Consider the following 16,962-nt stretch of genomic DNA (forward strand, 5'->3'; position numbering starts at 1 on the left):
GCAGATCGGACCGGAAGAACAGCTTCCGCACCACCGCACCAACAGAAGAAGAGGAAAGAAGACGACCGCCTCCACGGAGTCCCCGCGGTCGATGGAGCGGCGTCGCGTCATAGCAGATCCAAGGCGGGGGAACAGAGACGAAGCCCGCCTAGGGAGGACGCCGCCACGACGCACACCAGCTCACCACCACCGCTGGTATCTCACGTGGCTAGAGGAAGGCGAAGAGCAGGGAGAGGAAGGAAGGAGAAGCAACAGCAAGGGCCACTTAAAAAGGCGGAGGATTTCGTCGGTGGGGAGAGCGCGCGCGGAGCTTTCCACCTTCCCGCGCAGCGCCGCTCGCAGCCGCGTTCGGGAGAAACGAACCCCCCGGAGCCAGGCGCTCGGGGCCGTTTTGCGCCCTGCCGGCCGGGCTGCATCCTGGGCCAATGCTCCCAAACACGGGAGTTGCAGCCCACGAGCACGGCCGGGCTCCTAAGCCACCCTCTCAAACTGGCCTAGCAATATGGAACAACATTGAGCGCATGCGGAGAAAAACACCTGTTTGTTGTCCTGTTGACCTCAGATTAATATCATATCATAGGCGTATTTGGTTGGTTGTTGTATCCCCTCCATCCTGCTGACTTGTATAAGCGGATGCAAAAATACGCCCTCTACGAAAATGACAAATTATGCAACCTAAGATCCTGGTTTTGGGGTCCCACTTTATCGTCCTTGGTTTCATCATCTCCGTTTGGTGTCGCAAACGTTGTTGTATTATGGCAGATACCTGAAACAGAAGGTGAAAATTTAGAAACAATTGTCCAGCTCTCTATAGAGAAACAAGCACTAGTTTGAGAATTGTGGCACCATTGAGTCCATTGGGGACACCGAGGATGCAGGGATGGATAGTTTAGTCGCCCATGCAGGTTCATCAGATTACATGGTGAACATTGTGAATGGTCAATCCAAAACATCACGGCAAACAGTACTTCGAGTAGTTCGATACTGTTTTTAATTAGTATTTTTTATAACCTGCGAGACTACTAATAATATGAATCCATTTTGATTTAAAGCCTAGTGGACTCATGAACAGGTTGGTAAACATCTGCCAGAGCGAGCCGGCCGGCGATGACTCTTCCGATTGCAGAAGTAGGTCGTGTGGGCTAGTTTTAATGTCTACCGAAAACACGGCATTTTTCCATAAACAAAAAACTCCATTTCAGTCGACTAGTTTGCGTTTTGTTTACAGTAAAGCAAGTGCCATGCACCATGCATGACAATTGAGCTCGGCAAAAACGACGAACGAGACGCATAGGAAGCACAGCAAACGGCCCGTTTCATCCAAAGTTCAAATCGGCCTTAGTAAATTTGGCAGCATATATGGTCGCATAGCTAGACTGAGAAAACAAGTCACTGTTTTGTCATTTGTCACATACGTGACGCTGCATGAGAAACAGCTATTCCCTTGCTGCTCATCATCGATATATAGCTGCTGTCTTGAGGCTTCAAGACAGCAGCTATATATACCTACCTACCAACATTTCGGTCGCTTGGCATATATGTCAAGAACAAGACTTTTACCGACAGCAAACTGCTGCTAGAATTTTTTGCAATCGCTTACTACCTTGTGCATCTTGGGACACACTGTAGTTCAGTAGTTGGTGGCGAGAGGAATTGAATCCATCGATTCGATTCAGCATGACGAAGAACAAGTCAGGTGCATCCAACTACCTGTGCATGGCACCGATCTTTAGCTCCTGCGTCTCCTCCGGCAAGCAGCAGCCGTCAAGCGACGCCGCCAGGAGCCACCTGAGCTTCTCCTTCCCGGAGCGCCGGCAGCAGCAGCTGCAGCCGGCGGCGGCGACGGAGGAGCAGAGCAACTCGGAGAGCATCATCGACCCTGCTGCCTCGGTCATCGCCAGGAAGGAGAAGCAGAAGGACGGCGGCAAGCACTGCACCGTCATCGTGGGCACCATCTTCGGCCGCCGCGCCGGCCGCGTCACCTTCTGCGTGCAGCGTGACGCCGCGGTGCCGCCGCCGTTCCTCTTCGAGCTCTCCGTGTCCATGCAGTCCCTCGCTACCGAGATGGGCTCCGGCCTCCTCCGCATCGCGCTCGAGTGCCACCGCACTGGCACCGGTGGCACCGGCGGCAGCGAGAGCAGCCGGAACGTGTGGAAGGCGTCCTGCAACGGGCGCGACGTGGGGCACGCCGTGCGGCGGCAGCCGACGGAGTGGGACCGCCTCGTGCTGGAGAGCATGCGCACCATGACGACCGGCGTCGGCGCGCTCCCGCCCGCGGTGGCGCTGGAAGGGCCCAACGGTGAGGGAAACACGCAGCAGGACGGCGCCGGCAGCGGCGCCGGGGAGGTGCTGTACATGCGAGCGACGTACGAGAGGGTCGTGGGCTCCAGGGACGCCGTGTCGTACCACCTCATTAACCCCGGCGGCGGCAGCCCACCGCAGGAGCTTAGCATCTTCTTGCTGAGGACCAGGGGTGGCTGAGATCACCGACTAGCACATGTCTATGTATGCATCACGATTCACGAACGTTTATTACAGTTACACATGCATATCTCCTACGACTAAAAAAACAAATCGTAGACACTTTTTATACGATATTTCAACGTGATCCATCGTTCTGTGTTGTGTTCCACGGCCTCGCTCCAACGCGTGGCCGTCCCTTGCGACATTTAAAAGAAAAGAGCTAAAACTAATGCGGATAAAAGAACAAATCTCCGTCTTCAAAGTAAAACACCGCCTCGACGCCTCCGCGAGAAAGTACGGGTACCTCGGCTCCTCCGTCTCCGCCTCCACCTTCCGCTTCTACTTCCTCGCCTTTTCCTCTCCCCCGCTTCCCCTCCGCCCCCGCTGTGCCGCCCAGTCCGGGGAAGGATACGGCCACCGGGTGCCGACCGGCGGGGACGCACGAAGATGCGGGCGCGCGGAAGCCCCTGCCGGCGGCTGCGTGCATGGATTAGCTGGAGGTGGACCTAGGCCTGAACCGCCCGCCGCCACTCTCATCCTCAGCGCCGCCACCAACATGTACTTCAAGTCGACCTCGCCATCGTCGTCAAGTACCTCGCCGCCGTCCTCACCGAGGTTCCTGGCCCCTCCTCCTCGATCTCGATCTCATCTCAAATATGCGCTCCAGTACCTCGCCGCCGTCCTCACCGAGGTTCCTGGCCCCTCCTCCTCGATCTCGATCTCATCTCAAATATGCGCTTATTTTGTTCTTTATATTCTACACACTCCGCCTTGATCCATCTTCCTCCTCTCAATCGAACCCCGCCGCCGTATTCGAGACAAAAAAAAAAGGTGCCGCTCTACTCCTCTGGCAGCGACACGGCGACAGGACAAGAAGGCATAGCAACACTGTGGTGCCACCGCGCCGGGGCAAGCCACAGCGCCGTCCGTCGCTGGACCATACGCGTTGCTGCTCACCGGTGCTGCCCACACAGCTGACCGTCGAGGCAACCCGCCATGCGTGCCCGCTTCTGGGTGACTGCGGATGTCCTGGCGACGTGCTTGCGTCCTATTTTGGATTGTTTCAGCCATGCCTTTTCTTATCGATTCTATTTTGACACTTTTCCCTGTGTGCCATTATAAAATATCGTAATCCCTTGTGTGTCTCTGAAAAAATTTAGCGGTCTTTAGTGTCATTACTCCAACTTTTTCGTGTCCTCCATGCTATTTCCGTCAGTTTGGGCTCTAACGTCATCAAACTGCATGTGTGAAAAGACGAAAATGCCCTTAAGTTCAAATATGTTATTAATTTTTTTGAGCATCTTAACGACTTCAAATAAAAAAAACTCAAAGCTAGAAAGTTGTAGATCTCGTAGTTTTGAGTTTTTTTCATTTGAAGTCGTTAAGATGCTAAAAAAAATTAATAACATATTTGAACTTAAGGGCATTTTCACACCTGCAGTTTGACGGCGTTAGAGTCCAAACTGACGGAAGTGGCATGGAGGACACGAAAAAGTTATAGTAGTGGCGCTGAAGACCGCTAAATTTTTTCAGGAGCACACATGGGATTACGATCTTTTATAATGACACACAGGGAAAAGTCTCTTCTATTTTTCCTCATTGTTTTGCTTTGCCTTTTTTTTTGTTGAAGATTTCTTCAGTGCTGCCTGACCTTGCGGGTATAGTAGGAAGGTGCAGGCCTGGGGAATTTCGTGCACAGCTCAAAGGTGTTTCCCGGTGACTGTCCACTGTCATATGACATACTAGGTATATCCTATATAAATTTAGTTGTTGTGCACTTACATAATTACTAGCCTGCATAGCACAGTCATTGTGCCATTCCTTAATAACTGAACATGTGTCGTCTCATAGCACGTAGCTTGCTCTTCTATGAAATTTTGCTATTCATATAGTTGCTAGCTGAACCTCAATTTGTCTTGCTCCAAGAGCAAGACCATACGTGTGTGTATGACGATGTGCTAACTGCTAGGTATCTTCATCTGCTGCTCCTGAGTTGTGCCTCTGATTCCACTAACCAGATACTGATTGAGTGCTCAAGAGATGCCTCATGTCAGCATGCCGAATAAAGTGTATAAAACCACTTCAGAGTATATACACTATTATTGACGGAGACTATGTGGCAATGGCATATGCTATGTTTCGATACACCGGTTATCCATCATTTTACTTGCTTATTACACTTATGCATTCATTTCCTTTATATAAATACAGACAAGATGCAGCTGTGCTTTATGGGATGATCAAGCAGAGGCCTTTTCAGACAGGGTGGTACATGGATATGGCAACCAAGTATCCTGTCAACTTCCTCTTTGTTGCCACAACATCTCGGTTGTTTCAAGGTATTCAGTTATACTCATGCCAGTGCTACCCTGGATCTATTTATTTCACTGTATAATCTACATGACCTCATATTGTTTGCCAGACTCGTTAGCTTCGTTTCTAAATAATCCAGGGTTTACAGATCATACACTTGATGAGGCTGTTGTATTAACGAATATGTATGCACTAATTTATATTTTACTATAGGCACTTAATGCTAATTTTTAAAAACTCCATGATCACAACTATGATCTAGACAGTTCCGGAGGCTACCTGGAGCCAACAAGAATTGCAGTTAATCACTACTGGATTCAGGTTCTTTGCCGAAGGCCAAATTGCGCTCGGCAAAGCCTTTGCCGAGTGTCTTTTATCGGGCACTCGGCAAAGAAAAGCGACCGTCACGGCGCTGGCCCCGTTGACGGTCTCTTTGCTGAGTGCCAACCCTGCAGGCACTCGGCAAAGATTTTTTATTTTTTTTTAAAAAATTCTTTGCCGAGTGTCCCTGGTCGGCGCTCAGCAAAGTTTGAATTTTTTTTTAAAAAAAATTCTTTGCTGAGTGTCCTCTGGCTGGCACTCGGCAAAGTTTGATTTTTTTTTTTTTAAAAAAAATCTTTGCCGAGTGCCCTCTGGCTGGCACTCGGCAAAGTTTGAAATTTTTTTTAAAAAACTTTGCCGAGTGCCTTCTGGCTGGCACTCGGCAAAGTTTGAATTTTTTTTTAAAAAAAATTCTTTGCCGAGTGCCCTCTATCTGGCACTCGGCAAAGTTTGAATTTTTTTTTTAAAAAAAATCTCTTTGCCGAGTGCCCTCTGGCTGGCACTCGGCAAAGTTTGAATTTTTTTTTAAAAAAATTCTTTCCCGAGTGCCCTCCGTCTGACACTCGGCAAAGTTTGATTTTTTTTAAAAAAAAAAATCTTTGCCGAGTGCCATTGTCATGGCACTCGGCAAAGCTGGAAATTTTTAATTTTTTTTTTTACATTCCATCGTGACAAATAAATTCATACAAACATATGTCACATATATATCTCATCCATCACATATATATCTCATCCATCACATATCACATATATATCTCATCCATCACATATATATCTCATCCAAAGTATCATAATTTAATTGTTTGGAAAGGCAAAACAGCAAGTAACACTTCATGGCAGCAACAGACATGGTAAAATTCTTAGCTAACTAAAAGGAATATTTCTGAAACATAGTGTCTGTTGTTCTTTGTACCCTTGGCCAGATTATTGTTTGTTATAAGCCAGTCCCAACACAGTTCCCTTGACAGCCTAACTGCTTGCAATATAATAAAAAGATGAGTGAAAAAATATGACACTTACTTTAACGATGAACTGATGAAAACGACAAAGATACATCTACTTCACCATGCTTTGGTTGGCACTGCTCTGTTCAAACAGTTTATACCGAAGAGAATTCAGGCGTCAAACTGCAACAAAGTAGAAAAAATGGGGTTGCCTTCCCAAATAACTTTGCACAAGCAAATAGTAGCGGCAGTGATCAATCTAGGGATAATGCTAGCTAGACACACTGACTGGTTACATAAATACTGTTGCGCGAAAGAATACATGACAAAAATGCAAGAATCATACGGATCTCATTATTTGTTCAGCAAGGAAAGGTTTTCAAAAGAAGTACATATGCAAAAACGTCAAAGATGGGGCTTAATGATTTGAGAGGAGTTCTTCTCAAAGCAAAAAATGCACAGATCCTGATTAAAGTGGCTATACTCCTTAAAGAATTCTATCGGAAAGACCAGCTTCTGGTCTCTGTGCTTGATTCAAAATGTGTCCTCTCTGTTTTGTACTAAAGCAGAGAAGCATCAATTTGATGACGGATTCGAATTCCAATTCATTGTTCACTTTTAAACGTAACCCAAGACGACGAAAGCTATACAGGGGTCAGGTGAAGAAGCGCCACAGGAAAAGATGATCCTCTAGCACATGAAGATGAAGTGCGTCCTGGCTTTTGCCGGATAATGATTCTCACTGATGGGTTAGAAAGTTGGTATGCACAAGTAGAAAAAGAGGCGGTGTTAATTCTGGTAATACTTGTTGACATGCTAAAGGGAAACAGGGAAAAGATCAGTGTACGTTCATATGAAAACGCTGAAAAAGTGGAGCCGGGAAAGGTAAAGCTGTGCATCCTTGAAGCAAGACAGCCCACTCAGGCAGGTGTATGCTAGTAATTGCTAAGCTCAAGTTCATCATATCTGTGACTGTTGGTGACAAATTGGCGAGAATCTGAAGCAAAGAACAAGGGATGGGATTGCTTTGGGCTGAGGAATTGTTGTACGTATATACCTGCTGCACTGCTGGCAGAAGCGCATCTCGCGGCCGGCGACGACGACGATGGGCGTCTTGGAGTGCGCCTCGCAGACCTTGTGGCGGCGGTGGTAGTCGCGGCACTTGCTGAGGTCGGCCTTGCAGCCGTCCACCGCGCACGACGGGCACTGCGCCCCGGGACCCGAGCGCGGGCGCTTCATCGGGCTCACGGACGGCGCCGCCGCCGCCGCAGGCTTCTTCGTCCCGTCCGCCGCCCCGAACTCGCCGAGCACGCCGAGCTTGAGGTCGACGGAGCACTCCGCCCGGCTCGGCGCCCAGCGCGGGGCCGCCGCGGGGGAAGCCGTGGCTGCTGCTGCTGTGGCGGCGATGGGCGGCGGCGGCGGCACGGCGGCGTCGTGCCCGAGCTGGAGCTGTGTGCGCGTGTCTTTCACGGTCAGGACAGTAGTGGCGGGGAGAAATGGCCCAAAGGGCTGTTTCCTGGCAAGATAGCACAAAATTTTCTTCGCGGAGTGCCTTGGATTTGACACTCGACAAAATATTTTTTTTAATTTTTTTAAGTTCTTTATCGAGTGCCTCCGATCTGACACTCGGCAAAGTATTTTTTAAATTTTTTTAAATTCTTTGCCGAGTGCCAGGACGGCTGACACTCGGCAAAGAGTGGTTTTAAAAAAAAAATTCTTTGTCGAGTGCCCGCTGTCCTGGCACTGGGCAAAGAGGCTCCTTTGCCGAGCGTTTAAACGCAGACACTCGGTAAATCGTTTTTATTTTTTTCTTCCTGCCCCCAAACTTTTTCTGTAGTCCTCGTACAATACTTGATACTTCATGTTTCAATGTGGCATATTTCTCGAATTTTTTCTATATTTCTTTAATTGAATTTTCTTGAATAATTCAAATTATAACGGCTAGTCATTCGAATAATGAAAAAAATGAATGAGAAAATGATATTCATGTTATTTAGTATAATGTGAGGCCGTATCCGGGAACAGACCACCAATTTTGAACATCTTGTTTACGAAACATAACCACGAACTTGCGGTCGAGTTGTTTTTAAATTCTATAAAAAGCAAACGAAGACCGAAAATCTGAAACTTGTCGAGATGTTATGATATCATATGTGGAGGTTGTGATAAAAAATTGAGGAGGTTTCGCGCAAGTTTGTCACGCACGATGCTTACCACCTGGTCGGCCTCTTCACGAAATCATGAAACTTCTTCGGAGATTCTTCGGTTTGCAAGTATCGTACATGACAACGTGCACGAAATCTTCTGAAATTTTTATCATAATCTCCACATACGATATCACGACATCTCAACAAGTTTCATGATTTTCGTACTTCGATTGCTTTTTATAGAATTTAAAAACACTTCGCACGCAAGTTCGCGGTCATGTTTCGTGAACAAGATATCCAAAATTTGGGTCCGTTTCTGGATACGGCCTCACACTACACTCAGTAACATGACTATCATTTTTTGAATTATTAAATTCCATTATTTGTACCAAGTGCAGTTCAAATTTATATTTTTTTTTTGAAAAAAATCAAGTAAACGAAATAATGTAACTAAATATATAAAAAAGCCACAAAAAAATCCTCAAATTCTAACGAGGAGTTCCTGGTACTTTAAAAGGTTGTACAAAAAATTTGGAGGCCACAAACAAAAATAAATAAAAAACTTTACCGAGTGTCGGGGCATGACACTCGGCAAAGGGGGTCTTGCCGAGTGCTAAGAATAAGGCACTCGGCAAAGAGGGTTTTGATTTTTTATTTCCTCTTTGCCGAGTGCCTTCACAGAGGCACTCGGCAAAGTATTTTTCAAAAAAAAAAAATTTGCCGAGTGCCAGATCTGGGACACTCGGCAAAGAATTTTTTTTAAAAAAAACCTTCTTTGCCGAGTGCCAGATCTGGGACACTCGGTAAAGAATTTTTTTTTTAAAAAAAAACCCTTCTTTGCTGAGTGTCAGATCTGGGACACTCGGTAAAGAATTTTTTTTTTTAAAAAAAACCTTCTTTGCCGAGTGCCGAGTGCCTAACAGCAGGCACTCGGCAAAGAAGGACGTGACCGAACACCGTTACGCGGGGCAACCTTTGCCGAGTGCCGCGCTTTTGCCGAGAGCCTGGCACTCGGCAAAGAAGTCCTTTGCCGAGAGCCTTTTTTTGCCGAGTGCCATTCTTTGTCGAGTGCGGCACTCGGCAAAGAAGGTCTTTGTCAAGTGCCTGATTTTTGACACTCGGCAAAGAAGTTTGCATTTGGCAAACATCCTGTTTCCAGTAGTGAATTAACTTTCCAAAAGTTCACAGTCCACATACTATCCGTCGATTTTTACATGACTTCTCTCCTTCGTTATTGTTTTACTTTCCCATTTCTCTATATGCCTTGTGATGTTTCATTTTATCACTGGAAGAATAAAATGTTCTATAAAATACATTGTCCCATTTAGTGGTTATTATTATTTTTAAACAGTTTTGAAAACACTGTTCTAATTTTTTTTTAATTGGTGATATGCACTTACTTCACCTAAAAAATCATTTTTTCTGCAGTTTCAGTGCTCTCTGGCACGTAGGCTGCTACTTTATTTACAATTTTATTATTTTCATTCTGCTTATAACAACTAGATGTAGAACAGCCCTTTAATCGGTGTGCTGTGTTTTTCATGTTACATTTCATTCGGCAAACAACTACACAGATGTTTCTGAGGAGAGACTTGGGCCGCAACTCATTCAGAAGTTGGAAAAGGAAGGTGTTAATCCCAAGCAGTGGAGACTTGCATCTGTTCTTTACAACCTTGTTCTGCTGCATCTAGTTTAGTGTCTTTTCATGAATTATATCTCGCTTTACAACCAAGCGGTCTAATTGATTTAAGACATGAATGATAATAAATTGCTCCCAAGAAGTGACGCATCTCTAAATCATCCATTCAAATTGACTTGATTCAAGATAACATTACAACTCACACGCAATACTGCTGTATCATTTCTTTTTAGTGATCCATTGCATTTCAGATCTTTGAGCTATCTAGTGACAAATAACGAACTATAACTTACACCGGCCCTCACAGTAGGTTGTCCGTGGTTGCTTCTCACACTGGACAAGACCAGGAGTTCATTGGGGAGCCTGCTTCGACACATCGTGAAGACATTCGGCTAGGAGAGGATAGAGATTTAGATTTTATTTGTTTCATAAGCTTTTTTTGAAATAGATCTACATATCCTCTGCTTGGTGGGGTTGCAGGTGAGGACGCACGCAATCCGGACGGCGCAGGAGAACATTGACATGACCATCAAGGCTGCTGACAGCATCCTCTCCCAATTCGACCTTGCCCACCGTGTGTGTTCGCTGTTCCTCTGTCAATCAAGATGCTAGACGTTTAGCCGAAAATCAGAGTGAATCGGATAAAGTTTTCGTGTGGCATGGTGTGGATTTGAGGGCGTTTGAATGAATGTGCAAAAAGGTCAGGTGCTTGCTCGAGGCCCCGCGCGTAAGGCCTCGGACGAGGTATCGATTCTCTGCCTCGCTCGAGGCCGGCTCGGCAGCTACCCCATCACCGCCGCCTCGACCGGGACGTCACATCCAACTAACGCAACCAACCACTCCCGCGACGTCAGCGGAACGACGGCTCGACACAGCGGAGTCACCGACGAGGTGGGAGCCGCATCAACGCCATGCCGTCCGGGACAGGACGGGGCAGGGGTTATTGACCGCTGTGCTCGGCACTGTGCCCACGACTGACGCTCGTGCTGCACTGTGTTGCCTAACCCCGACTGTTCCGAGGACAGTGCGGCGTGGGGAGTCAAGTCCGGGTACCTGTAGCCTCGGAATAAGTGTACAGGACCAACTGCTCCCTCTGAGCCTCGGCCATCCGCTTCGGGGTCTCGGCAGCCTCGGGATTCGCGCCCGCCGAGCCCCCCACGATGGTTCGGCCTCTGCACCGACTGGGCCTCGGCTCTCTACATCGTCAACATACAGCGACCAGCACGTCGTCTGCAGTACGCACCATACCCTGCGCCAAGCAACAGGAGCTCCCACATCGCACAGGATCGGGCGTGACCGACGCGTCGCTCCAGTATATCAAGGACAAGACCGCTCCATCGACCATGCCGCCACAATGACAAGCCACAGGGCTAGGCATACCACCTTCGCTCACGAACCGCCGCATAACGAGCACATGTATCGCCCATGTCCCCCCTTTGTCTATAAAAGGGAGTGACCGGGGTCGTTTCTAGAGGGAGAAAAGCAGATAGACGCGCACACGCACAGGCGAACACAAAGACGCATAGACGGACGAACACTCACACACGCTCCCCCGCTACCTGAGAGCAACGTCTCAAGCAGCCCACGCCGCTCCACGTAAAGACCTGGGACTAGCTTCCTCTCTCGCCCAGCTTGTAACCCCCTACTACAAGCACTTCGGTGCAAGGAATACAAGATCGATCTCTCAGACTGGACGTAGGGTGCCTATTGCCTGAACCAGTATAAACCTTGTGTCTCTTTGCATCACCATCCAGGATTATGGGCACGTAGTATATTTTCACTAGTTTGTTGAGGGTCCGCCGATCCAAAACACCGATAAATAGTAACCGCGGGATTAGATCTATGGTTAATACTAAGCCTATCCACTAATCCACTTGAAGATGGATCCCTAGGATGACATCGCCGGCTTGCGATTGGTTGATTTGGTTCTTAATGCCATCCACATAAATTATCACTAACTATCCAAATCATCTCCCATCGATGCCATGCCCAGTCGACTGCTTTTAACATATTAATGTAAGCCATCCACATCACCTCCACTAAGTACAATTACTATTTTCTCGCATTAACTATCCACATCATTTTCCACTAATATCATGTCAGTTCACCAACTTTCAACCTATTAATTCAAGTCATCTACACTAAGTGCAATTATTGTTCTCAGTATATAAGAATATATACGAGGTATGCTTGTAGTATACCGTATACTCTAACATAACCAACTTTTTTTTTAAAAACAAGGGCTTTTATTAACGGCACTTCAGTTCCGGTGCAAAATGAGGACCTGTTAAAATTCAGCTGCCTGAATTTTTTGTTTCCTTTCAGACGACGATTATTGTATATATTTTGTACTAAAGTTGCAAATTTCATTCGTTGCAATTTCTATAGGGCAATCTGCAATTTTCAGTACCGACAATAAGAAATTCATTAGACAAAACCATAAACTTAACAAAATCTAATATATGTTGACACAAAAACAATTAAAAATTTATAATTATTTTTATAGGCAGACAAAGAAAAAATTTAATACATTATGACATAAAGGCAAATAACAAATCATAAAAATAACGATTTACTTATACTAGTTGGTGGTACAAAAGTGTTACCTGAAATCATTTTAAAATTTAGACAGGAGAAGTGAGCAATAATATATGGTCAATTACTCATCCGATCCATACATTCCAAGAGAATATATATATAACTAACACAGCTTAAAACTAAACAGCAAACACAACGAACGAATGAATGAATTTATTTATTCAACTAAACGTCGACGACCGACCACGTCACCTTCACTGAAACAGAAGCGATGTCATCAAACTTTACTTCATTGCTGGCACATCCAATGACTGGAGCCAGAAAAAAAAATTATAGGTGGGGCGAATTCAACGAGAAAATGAACCAAAAAGACATCATATTCACAAAACACCGCATTCACATGGCACAAAAATATTTTGTCAAATTGGCATAGTCTGTTACGTTCTTGCTCTAATTTCAGATACTCATGAACTGAAAAAATCACAAAACAATATTTTTTTTTATTGTTGTTCTTGCCAATGCCACTCCTAGGGACACCTCTGCTTCAACCTCGGTCGAATCCAGATGTTGGGGTAGTTGGTGCCCTTGCTCTACCGTTAACCTGACCGCGGCCATGGCCGGCCCCAGACCCCTCCTCCTCTCCTCCCTCCATCGCCGGCTCCTGCTCCTCGACGGGCGCCGGGTGCACCTCAGGCATCTGGGCGGCTGGGATGGGCACCTGGCGGCGGCCTAGCGCTTGGCGGCAGCCTGTGGGGTAGCGCGGCGGGCGGTGGCTAGCGCAGTGGCGGCGTGTGGTGGCTGCCGGTGGGCGGCGGCAACCTAGAGCGCTCGATGGGGATTGCAGAATTACGGTGCGGACGTGCGGATGCTCGATGCGGATAGTGAGCGCTCGATTGGGGAATTGGAGAGCTAAATTGGGCCCTTATTGGACTAAACTAAACTGACAAAAAAGGCCTAGTGGGTTAGCAGGAGTCTTCTTCATCCCCTCATTGCCCCGTTCGTTGGCTTGTCGGTCGTTGCCGTGGCGCCACAGCTTGCTCGGCAGCTCACGTCCTCAGCGCCCGGCAACCGGAGATAGGGAAGAATAGGGGGGTCCGGGGTCCGAGGATACGCCAGTAGCTGGGGCGGCTGCCCCACCCCGCCCCTAGGGCAGCTCCGTCAGTGGGCACATCCATGCACCTTAGCTTCAAAGGAACAACAACTCTCAACGACATTGGAGACGACGCCATTGTTCTGCTCTACCGCCTTTAACTTCAGATGTATCACAGTATCCATCGAGACAGCAACCACAAACCTCCTCAAGCAACAGGGTTCAGCGACATGGCCACCAAAGAGCTGAAACTCCTTGCGTACACCAAACAGCAACGAAACAACACAGCCGAGAGAGAAATCGAAAGCACGATCATCTCCCACCTCGGATATGGCAACCTCCACCGTGGCCTCGAATCCGCAGACATCGCTCAACGACATGTCGACGGCGCCGCCGGCGTCGCCACTGATGCGGTGAGTGAACGGTTTGCCCGGCATGCGCATCCCGTCGTACTCCGTCATCCCGTCGATCAGCTGCACATCGTCTTCATCCCTGTCCCCGGTCTGGATCCTGCAGCATGTCAAATGGCTTATGGTAGCCGCAGTCGTCGTCCGGCTCATCGTGCCAGCAGTCTGCGTTGGGCGCCGAGAACCTCATCGGCTCCACCGGTGTCTCGTCGCGGTCGGTGGGATCGAGCCAGAAGTACTCGGATTTCCAGTACCACAGAATCACAGATTCTTGAATATGGTGCCGTCACGGTGTCTGCTGTAGGGGATCATCCTCGCGGCCCATACACCTTCTTCTTCCTCAGCTGCGGCGGCAGTGGTGTTGGCATCGCCGTCGTCGTAGTAGTGGTTATGGCGATGATGATCGTAGTAGTGGTCACCTTGGAATAGGTTGCTCCAATGATGCTCCACGGTTGTCCGTGCAAGGAGAATCGGGAAAGCTGCTGGGTTGGAAGGGTCGTCGTCGATGCTGCCGCATCAGCGAGTCGTCCACGTCGTCGTTGTGGCGCAACAGCCGGACACCACCAGCGATTTCCTAGGGTCGACCGCGAGAGACGCTGCATCTGCCTCTCTATCGCCTTGGTACGGTAGCCGGTGGCCTCTTCCGAATTGGCTGGGGATCGAACTGGCGGCGGCGGCGGCTTTGGCCCTGGGGTGGGTGGAGGAATGGCCGGAGGACTATAGGAAGAAGAAGAGGGCCGGGCCGGGCTTGCCAAAGGAACGCCGCCAGGCCAGGCCGTATGTATGAACTACCTGTTGTTAGGCCCACTCGACCTTCCCAGGTCCATGATTGAGTAACTCTTCTTTCAATCAGTTTCTATCATTTTTTCCTCAGCCAAACAGAGTAACAGACAATAGGTTCTGGTGAGAACAAATTACTCCTCCATTCGCACGTAAAGCTAGAAATCACTGAATCACTGTAGAATTAATTCAAACCTGCTCTCTATCCTCCTCTACCAGAATCACTTCATCAGGGAATCAAGAATCTAAAGCTAAGAATGTTAGATTGATCTCCTAACCGGCTTATTGGGCCTTAGTCACGCGCCCTGATCGGGGGCGCCCAACCCTACATGGTTGGTGGGCCCCCGTCGCACTGCGCTATATAAAGAGGTGGGGGCCGGCGGCTCAAAGCACGAGGTTCGCCGTGAGCCGCAAACCCCACCGACAAAACCCTAGACCGATCTAAGAGGACGCGCAGCCAGCGACGGGAAGCTCCGCTGACCCTCGCCGTCGTCACTGCTACGCCCCGTCTGCACTGCATCGACGTCCGTGGAACCTCTACTCCAACCATCGCTGCCCGTGAGCAGACTTCACCGACGAAGCTGATGGAGGCCTCTGGATCCACTCCCTCTGGGATCTCAGGTTCGACACCTTCTCCTTCCTCTAGATAGCTTTCTAGGTCTACAGCGTTACCGTTGTCTACCGCTCTTGATGTCTACCCTCTAGATCGACTGCTAGATGATTCAAGGTTTATAACAATGGTACCAGAGCCTACTAGCACGTAGATCTAGATAGGGGTAGAGAAAGAATGAGATCAAGATCTTGGATCGGATCTGAAAGAACGCTAACCCTAGAAAATGAAACCCTAACCCTAGATCGGGTTTTGGGGAAGGAAAAGGATGAAGAGGGGGGAACCTACCTGGTCCTCCCGACACCGCCGTCGCGCGGAAAGCTATCACCGCCGCCATGGTTGGCGCGCGTACAGAGGCCCGGCTCGGCCGTGGCTCAGGAAAAACAGTGTCGTCCCCAAACCTAACCCTAACCCAGGAAGGTGACTGGCTGAGAAGGGAAAAGAACCGATTTCAAATCGGAAAAGCAAACCCTAACCCTAATCGGAAAATCGGGCCAAATCCGAACAAAAATCCGAATCAAAGAAACCGAACGGGGAAAGAAGGGGAAGAGGGTGGCTCGGCTCACCTCGCCGTCGAGCACGCCGGCGCGCGTAGGGAAAAGAAAGGCCGGCCGAAGGGGGCACGGCTCGCCGGGATCCGGCCACAGGGGCGCCGTGGCCAGGGCGCTCGACGGCGGCGCGCTCACCCGCTGGGGAGCGCGCACGCCGACGAGGGGGCCGGCGACGGCGCCGGGACCTCGCTGCTTCGCCATGGTTGCTCGCTCGGTGATTCACTGAGATAAGAAAGGGAGAGCAGTGAGGCGAAGAGAGAGAGTGTGCGCGTGAAAAATGAAGCTAGGGTTGAGGGAGGCGCGGTCGGCCGGGGGTTTTGATGCCCCGAGCTGCGCGCTCCACCGTCGATATGAGATCAATGGCCAGGAGGGCTCGGGCCTCTTTTGGCCCAGGCGGGCGATGCTGCTCTGCTGAAATCTCGGCCCAGGCCCAGGTTGCGGCCTGGGCACGGGGGTGCGCTGGCGCGCGCGGCTGGGCCGCGGGCAGCTGGGCCGGGAGAGCAGGCGCGCGCGGCTGGGCCACGGGGTGCTGGGCCGGGTGCGCTGGCGGGCGCGCGCGTGAACAGGCCATGGGCTGTTGCTGGATCGGGCCGAAATGGCCAAATAAAATAGTACAGTCACAGTTTTTGATTTTCTTATTTTCCAGAAAACAGTTTGATCAATTTGAATTGAATTTTATGATAATTTTTTGTATAAAATTTATCCAACGATATTTTTTGTTCAGTAAATAGTAAAGTTGCTTCTGGAAAATAGGAAAATAATTATTGAATGTTATGTTTCCGCTGCGTATTTAAAGTAATTATGGACTTTTAATTAAATTCGAACCAACGGGAGAATTTGATTTTAAGAGCCAAGAGATAAATATGAGTTAATTATGATATTGTTATTTTTTGACCAACGTTGTTAATAGCAATATTATAATTTTAATGATTATGCATTATTTCTATTTCTGCCCAACGGTGATGTAGATTTAATGTATAAAATAATTGTATGTTTTAATTTTGATCAACGTTAAACTAAGGCATGCAATTATTGTTGTTATTTCTGTTCTCACCCTATTTGAATTATGTTTTCAGGAGGATACAACTTGATGAGTTGTATCAAAGAGATCCCCACTCTAAAAGGTGATAACTATAATGAGTGGAAGAAAAAGATAGAC

General features: G+C 48.4%; 2 protein-coding genes and 1 long non-coding RNA gene across 4 annotated transcripts; 2 read left to right on the forward strand and 1 right to left on the reverse strand.

Annotated features, from left to right (window-relative positions):
• The first annotated feature begins 1,631 nt into the window (after positions 1-1,631).
• Positions 1,632-2,481, forward strand: LOC136519733 (protein MIZU-KUSSEI 1-like). Its single transcript, XM_066513106.1, has one exon. The coding sequence runs from the start codon at positions 1,678-1,680 to the stop codon at positions 2,479-2,481; it is 804 nt and encodes a 267-aa protein (XP_066369203.1). The 5' UTR covers positions 1,632-1,677.
• A 286-nt stretch (positions 2,482-2,767) lies between these two features.
• LOC136524802 (uncharacterized) lies at positions 2,768-10,102 on the forward strand. Of its 2 annotated transcripts, XR_010776202.1 has the most exons (4): positions 2,768-3,154; positions 4,094-4,209; positions 4,675-4,802; positions 9,763-10,102. It is a non-coding gene; the product is annotated as an uncharacterized lncRNA (long non-coding RNA). The 2 variants fall into 2 exon arrangements; XR_010776201.1 differs by lacking the exon at positions 9,763-10,102 and having other exon boundaries at positions 4,675-4,929.
• Positions 5,946-7,904, reverse strand: LOC136521150 (squamosa promoter-binding-like protein 18). The gene is made up of 3 exons (XM_066514845.1): positions 7,900-7,904; positions 7,099-7,557; positions 5,946-6,183 (listed from the first exon to the last, which is right to left on the reverse strand). The coding sequence occupies exons 1-3, from the start codon at positions 7,902-7,904 to the stop codon at positions 6,159-6,161; spliced, it is 489 nt and encodes a 162-aa protein (XP_066370942.1). The 3' UTR covers positions 5,946-6,158.
• Positions 10,103-16,962: the final 6,860 nt, after the last annotated feature.

Source organism: Miscanthus floridulus, chromosome 18 (genome assembly GCF_019320115.1).
Source record: "Miscanthus floridulus cultivar M001 chromosome 18, ASM1932011v1, whole genome shotgun sequence".
NCBI classification, from domain to species: domain Eukaryota; kingdom Viridiplantae; phylum Streptophyta; class Magnoliopsida; order Poales; family Poaceae; genus Miscanthus; species Miscanthus floridulus.